Consider the following 14673-nt stretch of genomic DNA (forward strand, 5'->3'; position numbering starts at 1 on the left):
TGACAGGTGCTCAGAAAGTCAGAGCTGCTTCAAAAAGCGGAAATTCACATTTTTGTACCATAGTTTGTAAACGCTATAACTTTTACCCAAACCATTTTTTTTTTACCCAAACATTTTTTTTTTATCAAAGACATGTAGAACTATAAATTTAGAGCAAAATTTCTATATGGATGTCGTTTTTTTTGCAAAATTTTACAACTGAAAGTGAAAAATGTCATTTTTTTGCAAAAAAATCGTTAAATTTCGATTAATAACAAAAAAAGTAAAAATGTCAGCAGCAATGAAATACCACCAAATGAAAGCTCTATTAGTGAGAAGAAAAGGAGGTAAAATTCATTTGGGTGGTAAGTTGCATGACCGAGCAATAAACGGTGAAAGTAGGGTAGGTCAGAAGTGTAAAAAGTGGCCTGGTCTTTCAGGGTGTTTAAGCACTGGGGGCTGAGGTGGTTAAACCGGGTCTCAGCTCTCTATGACGTACCGTTCAAATATGGCACCATCACATGACCTGCATTAGCCAATAGAAGCCTGCAGGTCTTTTACTCATATCCCAACTGCCATACACACGGTCACATGACCCTTATCAGTCAATATAAGCTCACAGGTCCTTCAGTTTCGACATGCACACAGTTTTACACCAGGTTTCCATAACAACCCAGCCATTTTTCTTCACTGCTGTAGGTCACATTTAAAGGGGCAGTGTGCTGTGGATGACACTGTTAAGGGAGCGGAGTGCTGTGGAGGTCACAGTTAAGGGGGAAGGCTGCTGTGGAGGTCACAGTTAAGGTGGAAGGCTGCTGTGGAGGTCATAGTTAAGGGGACAGTCCGCTATGGAGGTCAGTGTTAAGGGGCAGAGTGTTGTAGAGGTCACTGTTAAGGGAGCGGGTTATCGTGGAAGTCACTGTTAAGGAGATGGGGTACTGTGGAGGTCACTGTTAAGGGGCGGGTTATTATGGAAATTACTGTTATCGAGACGGGGTACTGTGGAGGTCAAAAATAAAAGGCAGACCACTGTGGAGGTCACTCTTAAAGGGGCAGATTATAATGGAAATCACTGTTAACGAGGTGGGGTACTGTGGAGGGCACTAATAAAGGGGCGGGCTGCTGTGAAGGTTAAAGTTAAGGGGTGGGCTGCTGTGGATGTCCCATTTTAAGGAGGCAGGGCACTGTGTGGGGGGGGGGGGTCAGTGTTAAGGGGTGGGAGGCTGTGGAGTTCATTGTTAAGGGGGATAATGTCAATATATTTTAACCTCACACACAAACATTAAATGAAATAGATGAAATATACCCGTGCGAAGCTGGGTCCTTCTGCTAGTATACTGTAAATGTATGTTTATTTATTTGTATTAAAAATGGGTTTTCTGGGAGTAAAATGTTGATGGCCAATCTTCAGGATAGGTCATTAATATCTGTATACTTGGATGAGCGCTGTGGCCTCTTCACAGCATATCAAGCACAGCGCCATACATTGGATAGCGGCGGTGCTGGGTATTTCTGCTGGGACTAAGCTACACATAGGCCATCTGACTAATGTATGTGATGTCACCACTGTAGGACGATTGCCGCAACATTCACCGGAGCACGGTGACCTTGTCAAACAGCTAATCGGAAGGGGTGTCAGGAGTTGGACCCTAATGGTCTGGTATTGAAGACCTTTTCCAAAAACTTATATAAAATCTTTGCACAGCACAGTATACATTGAAATATAAAAATAAAAAAAATATTGATTTTCATTTCATAAATTATTATACAAACTGAATCTAAGTTCAATAAGCAGATCAGAATTGTACAAAAATTATCAATGTAATTAATAACAATAGTCAATAAAAATGATAAGTGAAATGTATATTACAGCACTAATAGGTAAGTAGGAAAAAAATATTGCAAAATATCTATCTATCTATCTATCTATCTCTACATTATATATAAACATTGTATGCCTCCACAAAAAAAATTCTGTCTTGGGCTTAAAGAGATTTTCCAACTTCAGCAGTAGAAGTAGAGAAAGTTAATACAATGCATTTACTAATGTATTGCAATTGTCGATATTGCTTCCTTTTGCAGGCTTCATTCATTTTTCAATTGCTTTATACACTGCTTGTTTCTATGGTTATGACCACCCAGGAATCCGTCAGCGGTGGTCGTGCATGCACGCTATAGGAAAACGCTTCCGTTACTGATAATACAACCTGCATCTATTATGAACGGATTATCTTTACCATTGCCAAGACAGATCCTTCATGAACTCCACTGAAAGTCAATGGAGGACGGATCCATTTTCTATTGTTTCAGATTGTGTCAGAGAAAATGGATCCGTCCCCATTGACTTGCATTGTAAGTCATGACGGATCTGTCTTGCTCCGCATCCCAGGATGGAAAGCAAACCGCTGCGGTTTGCTCTCCGGTATGAGAACGGAATGGAATGCATTTTGGAGCATTCTGTTCTGTTCAGTTATGATTTGTCCCCATTGACAATGAATGGGGACAAAATGGAAGCTTATTTTTCCCGTATTGAGACCCTATGACGGATCTCAATACTGGAAAATATTAACGCTAGTGTGAAAGTAGCAAAGGAAGCCACTTACACAATATATTAGTAAGCGCCTTATATTAACTTTCTCTTCATAATAAATGTTATTTTCTGAAGTGAAACAACCCCTTTATCTGAAGACAGAAAATTATGCCAACTATAGCAGATGTAGATTTACGCTATGATTTGCACCATTTTCTGTTATAAATAATGATACATGATCCAATGGAGAAGTTAATCCTGCCCAATTTATACACCAATTTTCAAAATTTAAGGGGGCGAGAAAGTTAAGAAATTAGTGTGCAAATACCATATGAGGTGCACCATAATTTGTAACTTTTTTATGCCACAAATCTAGTGCAACTCCTTAATAAATTCCCCCCATTGTGGATTGTCTATCTGTCTTAAGGATTTGTCTTGTTTACTCTGTGAGTCATTCTTTATGAACAAAAAAAATAAAAAATCACAGAGAAAGCCGTATCTGGATTTATACTCTCAAGGTCAGTGTAATGATACAGCAGTTTATACGATCTCATTCTCAGCTCCAGGAAATGTATAAAAGAAAGTCTCTGTTGTCAGTGCTCCTTAATATAAACTTCACATAATATATATATTCCAGTAATATCTTTCTGTACCTAAAAATCGAGCTGGTACACAAAGTACCAGCTAGGCTAATTATTTGGGTTTAATATGTACGTATTGTAGACTCATCATGAAATGTATGACCTAATTATTTTAATGCTATACAGCACCCTGATAAAAAAAAAAAGAGAGCTTAATTATTTGTCAACTCATATACTGTAGCTCATATAGATAAGGGTAACTGAAAATTTGCCTTGCTCTTTTTAATGCCAAATAAACTGCTATGTTCTGCTTATGGCAATTCATAGTTACATAGTTAATACGGTTGAAAAAAAGACTAGTGTTGGGCGAGCACGCTCGGCCAAATACCTCATGTGCTTGAGACAGTCTATTTAAATCCTATTTAGCCTCTATTTCTGAAAATTTTCTGCCAGGATTTGAACTCACAACCCTCTACATTAGAGGCAAGGACTTTAACCACTCAGCTATAAAGCTGAATGATAAACGGTGTCAGAAAAATCTCATAGTAGTTTGTCATGTAGTAAGTATTCCTATACAGCAGAAGTATAATTTCATATTTCAATGCTGATTAACATGTAGCTGTATGGTTAACATGTAGGTGCTTGGCTCTAATGGAGAAGGTTGCGAGTTCAAATCCTGGCAGAAACTTTTCAGAAATAGAGGCTAAATTTAATATATTAGGAACACCTGTTCTATTTCTCATTAATGCAATTATCTAGTCAACCAATCACATAGAAGTTGCTTTAATACATTTAGGGGTGTGGTCCTGGTCAAGACAATCTCCTGAAATCCAAACTGAATGTCAGAATGGGAAAGAAAGGTGATTTAAGCAATTTTGAGCGTGGCATGGTTGTTGGTGCCAGACGGGCCGGTCTGAGTATTTCACAATCTGCTCAGTTACTGAGATTTTCACACACAACCATTTCTAGGGTTTACAAAGAATGGTGTGAAAAGGGAAAAACATCCAGTATGCGGCAGTCCTGTGGGCAAAAATGCCTTGTGGATGCTAGAGGTCAGAGGAGAATGGGCCGACTGATTCAAGCTGATAGAAGAGCAACGTTGACTGAAATAACCACTTGTTACAACCGAGGTATGCAGCAAAGCATTTGTGAAGCCTCTACACGCACAAACTTGAGGCGGATGGGCTACAAAAGCAGAAGACCCCACCGGGTACCACTCATCTCCACTACAAATAGGAAAAAGAGGCTACAATTTGCACAAGCTCACCAAATTTGGACTGTTGAAGACTGGAAAAATGTTGCCTGGTCTGATGAGTCTCGATTTCTGTTGAGACATTCAAATGGTAGAGTCCGAATTTGGCGTAAACAGAATGAGAACATGTATCCATCCTCTGATGGCTACTTCCAGCAGGATAATGCACCATGTCACTAAGCTCGAATCATTTCAAATTGGTTTCTTGAACATGACAATGAGTTCACTGTACTAAAATGGCCCCCACAGTCACCAGATCTCAACCCAATAGAGCATCTTTGGGATGTGGTGGAACGGGAGCTTCGTGCCCTGGATGTGCATCCCTCAAATCTCCATCAACTGCAAGATGCTATCCTATCAATATGGGCCAACATTTCTGAAGAATGCTATCAGCACCTTGTTGAATCAATGCCACGTAGAATTAAGGCAGTTCTGAAGGCAAAAGGGGGTCCAACACCGTATTAGTATGGTGTTCCTAATAATTTCTTGCACTATTGTGTACACCTGTCCCTAATCACCAATTACCTCTCTGTAGGTCATAATATGTACACTATATATTATATTTCTGATGTATTATTATAGCATCTTTTACTTATGGGTATTACACAATTGTATCTACATATGGATATTGTATATGCACTTTTGCACTTTAAATTGTATATTTTATTGTTGATTGATTGTATTATGATGTAATGGGGGTTGGACTATATATACCCCAGCATACACTGTGTTCATTGCTTGAAAAAGGCTCTTGTTTGAGCTGAAACGTTGCCATCTGCATGGGTGATTAAAGACCAGTATATTTTTTACTTGGAGTGCTGTCCTTTCTTCGTTTTTGTTCATCTGGGGTAAGCAGCAATATCCCTGGACATAGCACCCACATTGCTTGTCTCCAGTGCCGCCGCTATCTTTCCTTTTTTTATATATATATATATATGTATTTTAATATTTACACATTTATTTTGTGCCATACATTTTTTACATTTACTATAAAAAATAAAAAATATCTAACTTTAATTTAGCCTCTATTTCAACTCACAATCTTCTACATTAGAGCCAAGAAATTTAACCACTACGCTAGACAGCTACATGTTAACCTGCACTGAACCTGGCAGAAACTTTTCAGAAATAGAGTCTAAATTAGATTTAAATACACTGACTCCGTATATGGACATAGATAAATATGGAGTCAGAGCAGGGACTCCAAAGCCACGGACTCACACTGGGGGATTCCCTTACTGTACAGCAATCTTCTGCATAGACCTCAGTGGGACCCAGCACCCTCCCCTCCTCAGAGAAGGGGGTGCCTGGTTTAATGCTCAGTTTCTCCCATTGACTTCCATCTGTAGAGCACCGGAGCATTGCAGTGTTCTACGCGAGCACTTTGGTGCTCGATCAACACTAAAAGAGACATAAGTCTATCAAGTTCAACCAAGGGATGGGGGGGTATGCAAATCCCAGAAGGAATTGAGACTTAGATTTCTACACATTTTCATAAGCATTCATGTTGTTTAAGAATTCATCTAAACCATTTTTAAAATGGTCACTGTTCCTGCTGTGACCACGTCCTGAGGAAGCCTATTCCACAGCTTTACAGTTCTTACAGTAAAGAAGCTTTGACACTTCCGGAGACTGAACTTTTTCCTCTCCAATCGGAGGCAGTGCCCCTTGTCTTTTGAGGGCATTTTACATGGAACAGTTTTTCACCATATTTTTTGTATGGCCCATTTATATATTTGTATAGCTTAATCATGTCCCCACTTAGACGTCTCTTCTCAAGACCAAATAAATTCAATTCTTTTAACCATTCTTCATAACGAAGACCCTCCATGCCCCTTATCAGTTTAGTCACTCTCCTCTGTACTTTTTCTAGCTGTAGTACGTCCTTTCTATGGACTGGTGCCCAGAACTGAACTGCATATTCCAGATGAGGCCGCACCAACGCTTTGTAAAGTGGTAATATTACATCCCTACCCCGCGAGTCCATGCCTTGTTTAATGCATGACTATATCCTGGTGGCCTTAGAAGCAGCTGATTGACATTGTATGCTATAATTTAATCTACCATCCACAAGGACACCCAAATCTTTCTCTATAAGTTACTCTCCCAGTGTTACATCACCTAGGACATATTAATCACAGAGATTATTAATACAAAGATGCATAACTTTACATTTGTCCACATTGAATCTCATTTGCCAAGTTGATGCCCAATCACTCAGAGTGTTCAAGTCAGCTTGTAGTATATGGACATATTCCATAGACTGTACAGTTCTACACAGCTTAGTGTCATCTGCAAAAATAGAAATGGTTCTATTAATCTCGTCTTCGATATAATTAATACATAACTTAAATAATAAAGGACCCAGCACTGAACCTTGGGGTACACCACTTTTAACCCGGGACCATTCTGAATAGGAATCATTGACTACAACTCTCTGGACACGGTCCTTCAAACAATATAATTCATACATATCTATTATATAATTACCATATTTTTTCGACTATTAGACACGCTTCCCCCTCCCCCAAAAGTGAGGGAAAAGTGGCAGTGCATCATATAATCTAAATGCTAATGACCACTTCCATTATGGCGAAAGTGCCAGAAGTCAGACCCCACCAATCTGATATTGTTGACTATCTTAGCACTTTTTTACTCCTTTAAGTTCAATTATTATGGCATAAGGATATACAAATGTCCAGTGAACATAGGGAGGTGGGATGCCAGACTGAGTATCCTAATTTATATTTGTCCTAAATATAATCCAGTGAGATGTGAACACACTACAGATGAGCAAATTTCCTGAAATTAGTTTTGGTTTTGATTTTATCCACTGGCCCGTCAGATTCCGTTTGGTCCAAATAAATTCAACCCAAATTTAAAGGGCTCCAAATACCCTAAAAAGTCTTATACAACACTCTGGGGTCTCCTAGGACTATATCCAACCCCTTTCAAGCTCTTTAATGCCAAAACAGCATTACTAATGACAAAATGACAGTGAAATACATGGCTATGGGTAAAATCATGGTAGTAGGTAGTAAAAATTACCCCGTTTAAAGCTAAAAAAAAAAATCTTTTGAGGGCAGATGTTTGTTGGTGTTTATACACACACTGTGGTAGAAACAATCCAAATAATTATCACTTTTTGGAAAGATAGCAACAGGTTTGGTGCTATTTAAATGAAAATATATGTTGTCCTAGAAAGTGAAGAAGCATTGACATTTTACAAAAGCCATCAAAAGTATCTTATTTTGGGAGCAATTTCAGGTTTGTTATACTGGGCAGGGTTTTCTGCAGAAGCAATACAGAAATTAATGAACAAGGCAGGAGATGTAAGGCTGTGTAGGGGTAATATTATCATCATTAGCAGCATATTATGGAACATGATGGGCAAGGTAAGCGATGTGCTACTTTGTATGGGTAGTAGTGGCAGCAGGGGTAGTAATAGTGTTATGGCTATAGGTAGGGACAGACAAGGACTGTGAACCCTAAGGCTAAAACCCAACCCACTTTCCCTACCTACTTGCAGTACAAGCCCTAAATAGCTAGATCGAAACTGGTTGATAGTCCCTACACTCTTTAAGAGCAGAGATGGACAAACAACAAAAGACAAACAAACACAATACCAGTCATAGGTAAATGGGTCAGAACCAGAAAAGATATGCAGTACCAAACGAGAGACAGAGAGTGGTCAAAAGACAAGCTGGGGTCAGAGGAACGAGCAATCCAATAAATACAGGAACAAGGAACCAGGAACACAACTAGTGAGTCCAGTGAGAGACTATTACTGGCACTGGTGTATGGACAGAAAGGGGTTTAAATTGAGCTCCGAGTTCCTGGATCAGAACCTGATGGGTCCATGACTCGGCGCTCCATTACTCAGAAACACTAGTACACAGTTATAGAGCAGCTCAGCAATCACCCCACTGCTAATCTTCCCCAGCACACACCGGCTGTGGGGTGAAAAAGAGCATTGCATCCTGTTGCTAAGGATGTTGTCACATCTCCAGGGGTCATGGCTGTCCATGAAGCCAGGACAGAGTCCACTATCACGCACAAAAACAATGCATCAGGCCAATGGCATGTTGTGATTAAATTATTATTGTTTTTATTTTTATTGAAAAAGTGCTTTTAGCAAAATGATTAATGGTACACTATGGCAGCAATATGTCAGTTTGTATACAAGATCAGATTTTTTTTAAGTTAATTTTGAAAACAAAAAAATTATAAATTGAGGAGAGCCCACTGTAATACATATGACTATGAAGAAGCACCCAGTAAAATGTCTGACAGCCTTTCTGAGGCAGTCTGTCTGTGATTGTGAATTACAGTATGTGATGAAGATTTTGGCGTTGGTTTGCTACACATTAATAATAGATTGAGTACTGTATCTTTAAATGTAATAGGAGGCCTAAGTAACACATTGACACACACACACATCTTTTTGTGATATAATCTTATCTCCAAAATCTTTTTGTGAAATAGTTATCAATCTAACTAGCTATTGTCTTCTCTTCACTGTGATAGAACATCTCTGACAGTAAACTAGCTGTATTCTCGGTTTTAAGATCTTTCCTCTAACAGAAGTGCTCTCCCTCCAAAGTTCAAGCTTAAAAAACAGGGCCGATCCTGGCTGGAATCTTATACAGTGCCTATGATACATCCACTGACATCACAGCTATAGTCCCCCATGATTGGCTGAAGCATTATGGACAAGCTCATCGAGATAGGGTTATGTGGTCCTCCTTCTTCAGCTTCTCATCTTCCCTGTATTCTGATATGTAAAATGGCAGATGCCATTTTGAATGTTTCATGTGGGACTATTCCCCAAAAACTCTGGATTCATTGGAAACTGAAATGTTGGAGAGAATTATAACAAAATTGATTAGTTAAGAATCAATTTGGCATCTCAATATATGACTAACTGGTATGCTAAAACCATTAATTGGTAAGGTATGGTAAAATACAATGCAAAATGTAGTGATATCTTGGGTTACCACAGTAATCTGGAGACCAGGGGTAAGATAAACTTGCTCACTTACATACATGGCCAGCTATGAGCCAAAATCTATGTTTGTTGGATCTGTGAGGAAATCACCAAAAGTATGCCATCTGCTAATGTTATGTCAATGTCACAGATGCAAAACACCACATTCATTTTATACACAGGCTCAGCTCCCTCATGCCCCCACCCTAAGCGTTTTGCTACTATATCTCTATACATGTACAATGCCTTCTTTGAAATGTGCTTTCCGAGAATCTGAGTTACTGGTGACTTATCTTTCTTGTAGCTTTTCCTAGTGACATCACATTCATCGGTCACCTGGCCTAGGAGCAACTCAGTCCCATTGAAGTGAATGGGGCTGAGCGCAATACCAAGCACAGCCACTATACAATGTACGGCACTATGCTTGGAATACTGCGAGAAGGCCGCGGCGCTCACAGGAGTATCGGTGCCTTTTCAAACAGCTGATTTTCGAGGGTCCTGGGTTTGAGACCCCCACCAATCATATACTGATGACCTATCCTGAGGATAGGTCATCAGTATTAAAATCTCAGAAAAAAAAGCTTTTAAGGAAGCAAAATAACTAAGCACATCATTATTCTGGCTTACTAGTAAAACAATATGTACACTCACTCCAGGATTCAGCTAATAAATCATTTTCTTATAAATAAATAGGTGACAGGTAGAATTATTGTGCAAACTTTTTGCAAAGTGGTTTGACCACCCTGTCATCTTTAATGACTTCAAACGGACTACTCTATTCCTAATATCTCATGTGATTTAATGACAGTAACCTTGAAGGAACATTCCTTAAATGATAGATGAGCTCATGTTAAAAGTAAAGCATTTCAAATCAATCAACGGTTTGAAAAATATTTGCACTATGAATTTTGTAGCTGAAACATAGAATAACTTAACTTGACGATAATAAATGTAAAACAATATTTTGATGTCTTCTAATATAAACACAATTTAATGTTAAAATGACCCATCATATTGACAGATGAGTCTATTGCCTGTTACGATGTAAAATCTAATATTCAGCTCCATATATGCTAATTCAGCTACTTGCTATGGGGGACGGCTTCTTTTCAACATACCCGCTCCTAGTCAAAACTCATTGCACGGTGTCTTGTGCATTGTGTATTTCTAGATAGATTATTCTGTGCGCTTTTTCTTTCCTCCCCTTTGCAATTCACTAACTTTATCAGTAGCAAACAGTATCTAAGACATGAAAACTAAAGTGAGTGAGTATGCCAGGGGTGGGAAAAGAGAATGCACTGGCACAGACACAATCTAATCTAGAAATATAGTGGGTCCCCCAATTAGGGCTTCCCTATATTACCAACTCCTCACTCACCCTTGGTCGGGCATTCATTTGAATAGTCAATGTACCATGTTTCTCCTGTAGTTGCTGAAGTAGGGATAATGAATGGCAAGTGGCAGTTGTACTCGGCAATAGTTAGTGATTGTCAGACTATCACCAGGCCAGCTTTGATTCAAAAACATCTATATTTGAATATGCCAATCTGTTTCAGTGACAGCATGCATTGTGAGAAACAGCATTGTAACTGCTGCTATTATACATGTACTGTATTTGATTGTAAGTGTTGACATATGTAGTGCCCCAGAGGACTCCTACAAAGAGTTAATTATTGCTAAAAGATTTAACTTAATGCTGCTGAGTTATTTGTTGTAATTTACTGTTAAATCACTTTGTGCACTCTGTATACCTAATAGCAATGTATAGGCAATATACAGTCAGGTCCATAAATATTGGGACATCGACACAATTCTAACATTTTTGGCTCTATACACCACCACAATGGATTTGAAATTAAACGAACAAGATGTGCTTTAACTGCAGACTGTCAGCTTTAATTTGAGGGTATTTAAATCCAAATCAGGTGAACGGTGTAGGAATTACAACAGTTTGCATATGTGCTTCCCACTTATTAAGGAACCAAAAGTAATGGGACAGAATAATAATCATAAATCAAACTTTCACTTTTTAATACTTGGTTGCAAATCCTTTGCAGTCAATTACAGCCTGAAGTCTGAGCAGATAATATTGCCCGAAACACTTCAGAATTCATCCTGCTGCTTTTGTCAGCAGTCACATCATCAATAAATACAAGAGAACCAGTTCCATTGGCAGCCATACATGCCCACAAGGTGTGAAGGAGGCCATCTACGTAAAAATGGAGAAGCCAAGCTTGAATAGAGGCGGGGGGGAAGGGGGTTAGACATCTATTGTCTGCCACATACAATGCGGTCTTGACACCTTTTTCTGGGAGGTCATTATCACCTACTGACTCCAATTAGGATAATGGAATCAACACCTTTGACCCCATGCTGGGTATAATGACCTCTGACCCCATGCTGGGTATAATTACCAGATGTTGATTCAGTTGCATATTTATTCCCAGAGAATTCTTGTACAGTCACTCAGAATTAAGAAAGCTCGTTGGAAGAACGAGTGAAACGTTTTCAAGAAATCTACAGTAAGTCCAGTTGCCTTGATTTATTCTTTACAGATATACCATGACCTGGATAAATGAGAACCTTCACAGACATTTTGATTCTGAAGGTCTGACCCCAGAGATCCCAATCAATTATCATTAGAATATATAGTAATAATTGTTGCCGTCCCTTGTACTCCCTTCTCATTCCTCCAGGTTAATCTCATGTGCTGATAATTTCCCCCTTATTCAATCTATTCACTGTCCTGTCAGGTCTCAAGAGTGCATTAAGGGGTGCATATGTCTTAGGAAAATTAGGTGCTGAACACATCTGGGCAGCAGAAATTAGTTATGGCTGGGAGTTATCATGGTGGTCTGAAGTGGCTTGAAATAGAAAATATCTGGAGGACACATCATCTTTTAGTGCCTTCTTGTGGTTTTATCTTCGAATTACATAGAGTCTTTGATAACTTATATAGTCTACTTTACACTCTTCTTCACCGATGCGAGCAGCGCTCCGGATGTTTCCTCTTGTTCAGCTATATTCCCCCAAGCTAGATAAACCCGGAGGGTGCTGTAAAAGCCTGATTAGCAGGGGGTTCTCTACGTAGGAGTTCTTCCCTTCCCCTTACCTTTCAAACATTAAGGGTTATGTCTAAGGATTAATATTTTAGTTACAACTCCTCTAGTTAACCTCTCTAAAATATGTACATACAGTATAGTAGACTTTCCAATGCCCAGGGTATAATTATGTAATTTTAAATCAGTTTTTTAGCTTGCATATATAAAGTAAATATGAACCATCATATTCAAGTACACCTTCTGGAGCAAGTGCAATAGCATCAAACTGTAAATTTCTAAGCTGGTAAAAACCTGGATACTCAACGAAATGCATACAGTTCCAGCTGAGAAAGAAAATCTCTGCCAGCAAGGTTCCTTGTGATTGGTTTTGCTTGAGAAGACATTACCAATCACTTGAAATCCATGCATTTTAATTTCTTCAGCTGATCATAAAACATCATATTCCATCATAAAAAAATTCATTTGAAAGTTAATGTAGTTATATAACGTTCATGTAAAAAAAACTGTGCTGATGTGACTTTACATTACATTTTGTGGAAAAGAAACACTTAATAATTACTTACCATACAGAATTGTTATCAGGGAAACTGGCATGACTAAAATTCCCACCAGCATATCTGCCACAGCCAGAGACATGAGGAAGAAGTTGGTCGCATTTTGAAGTTTCTTTTCCAAAGATACAGCCATAATGACAAGAATATTTCCTCCAATCGTTAATATAATGATGATCAAAGTCAAAAGGGCATACCAGTTCTTTTCAAGTGATGAGTAAGATGGCCTTTCCTCATCAGATGCATTTGTGGGTTGCAATGTGGGCATACTCTGATTTGAAGTCACATTGCTGTTAACATGCCAGGCCATCAGTCCATTGTGTATCCCGATATCTAGCGTAACCGATACTGTTGTCAGGCTGATTAACATCCCTGTGCCGCTAACAGTGCTCATCATCTAAAGCTAATTTGGATTGTGCTTTAGGAAAACATATAATTTCTGATCAAGACATGTGGGCAGTGATGTTGGGTATAGTTCCCTGAAGATGGAACAAAGAATTAGATTATCCATAATGTTCCAAGTCTTATTGCTGTCTTGGTAGTTAGATGATAACTGATTTTTGACCCAGAAGGACAAAAGTGTCTGAAGTGTCCACCTCATTCTCTGGTCAAGCATCCTGCAAAACACAAAGAGCATTGGTATCATTAGATTTATATTGTAGACTCAAGTAATTGATTGATGGCTTCTATACTTCAATATGAAGCAACTTAAACTTAATAATATCTGAATATAACCACAAAGTAATAATTTAAGTATACATGTACTAATATTGAATTGCATTGAATCATAATCGGGAATTGTGGCCATCATCATGAATTCATCTTTACTGAAACATAATGTGCAAAATGATTTTACATTATCTTCACTCTTCCGAATCACAAATAATGAAAAAAAATACAATTAGAGCAAATGAATGCCTTTATTCACCACTCCGCTTAAAAGTACACCCTGGAAAAAGCCAACCATGAAAAGCATTTCTGCTCCATAAAGTCTGTCTAATACAAGTGGAGTTCATGATGTGTACAGTAGGAGCCAAGGACAGGATTGGATTAGATTGAAAACATTAAAGGGGTTGACTAGGTCATCCTTTATCCACAGAATATGGATTAACTAGCTGATCACTGTGGGTCTGACTGCTTGTACCTCGTTGATCCTGAGAACCTGGGCCTGTTCCACTGATCTGATGGAGCGTCTTGTGGGGAATGTGCCCTGCTGCTCCATACATTCTCTATGGCACTTCCGGAGATAGCCGAGTACATTGCTCCTCTACTTCCAGAGGTCTAAAAGAGATCGAATGGAATGGCCGGGAGCATGACCAATCTACGGCTCTATCTAATCGGAAAAACAGGACGCAACAGGGGTCCAAGAGCTCAGACTAGTTATTTCCTAAACATTGGATTAGGAATGACATGCAAAATTGGCACAACCCCTCACTATGACCGAAAAAGTACATAAATTATTGATCTTGCAGTATATTTTGTTTCTGTAACAGGAAACAAAAAAAAAACTGAGATGGCTCATGAACAAAGTATTGAAAGAAAAGCAATTTTTTGGTAGTGTGCTAAAGTCTTAAACTATGCTTGTCTTAATCAATCTCCCACTGGTGTCAGAAGAACCACAAATAAAGGGCAGATATCTCTTAATAATTTTGACACATATGTATATATCCGTGCGATAAAACTGAAATTTACACAAGTAAGGAGGCTGGTACAGATTTCTGGTATAATTTA

At 38.7% G+C, this 14673-nt stretch overlaps 1 protein-coding gene across 1 annotated transcript in view; it reads right to left on the reverse strand.

Moving 5' to 3' along the window:
• Positions 1–13407, reverse strand: part of HTR2C (5-hydroxytryptamine receptor 2C) — a 186061-nt gene extending 172654 nt beyond the window's left edge. Inside the window, exon 1 of the mRNA XM_040405385.1 lies at positions 12955–13407. Within this exon, the coding sequence (XP_040261319.1) occupies positions 12955–13339 (385 nt within the window). The 5' untranslated portion in view covers positions 13340–13407. The remainder of the gene's footprint in view (positions 1–12954) is intronic.
• Between the last annotated feature and the right edge of the window lie 1266 nt (positions 13408–14673).

This window comes from Bufo bufo, chromosome 8, assembly GCF_905171765.1.
Source record: "Bufo bufo chromosome 8, aBufBuf1.1, whole genome shotgun sequence".
In the NCBI taxonomy this organism is placed as follows: domain Eukaryota; kingdom Metazoa; phylum Chordata; class Amphibia; order Anura; family Bufonidae; genus Bufo; species Bufo bufo.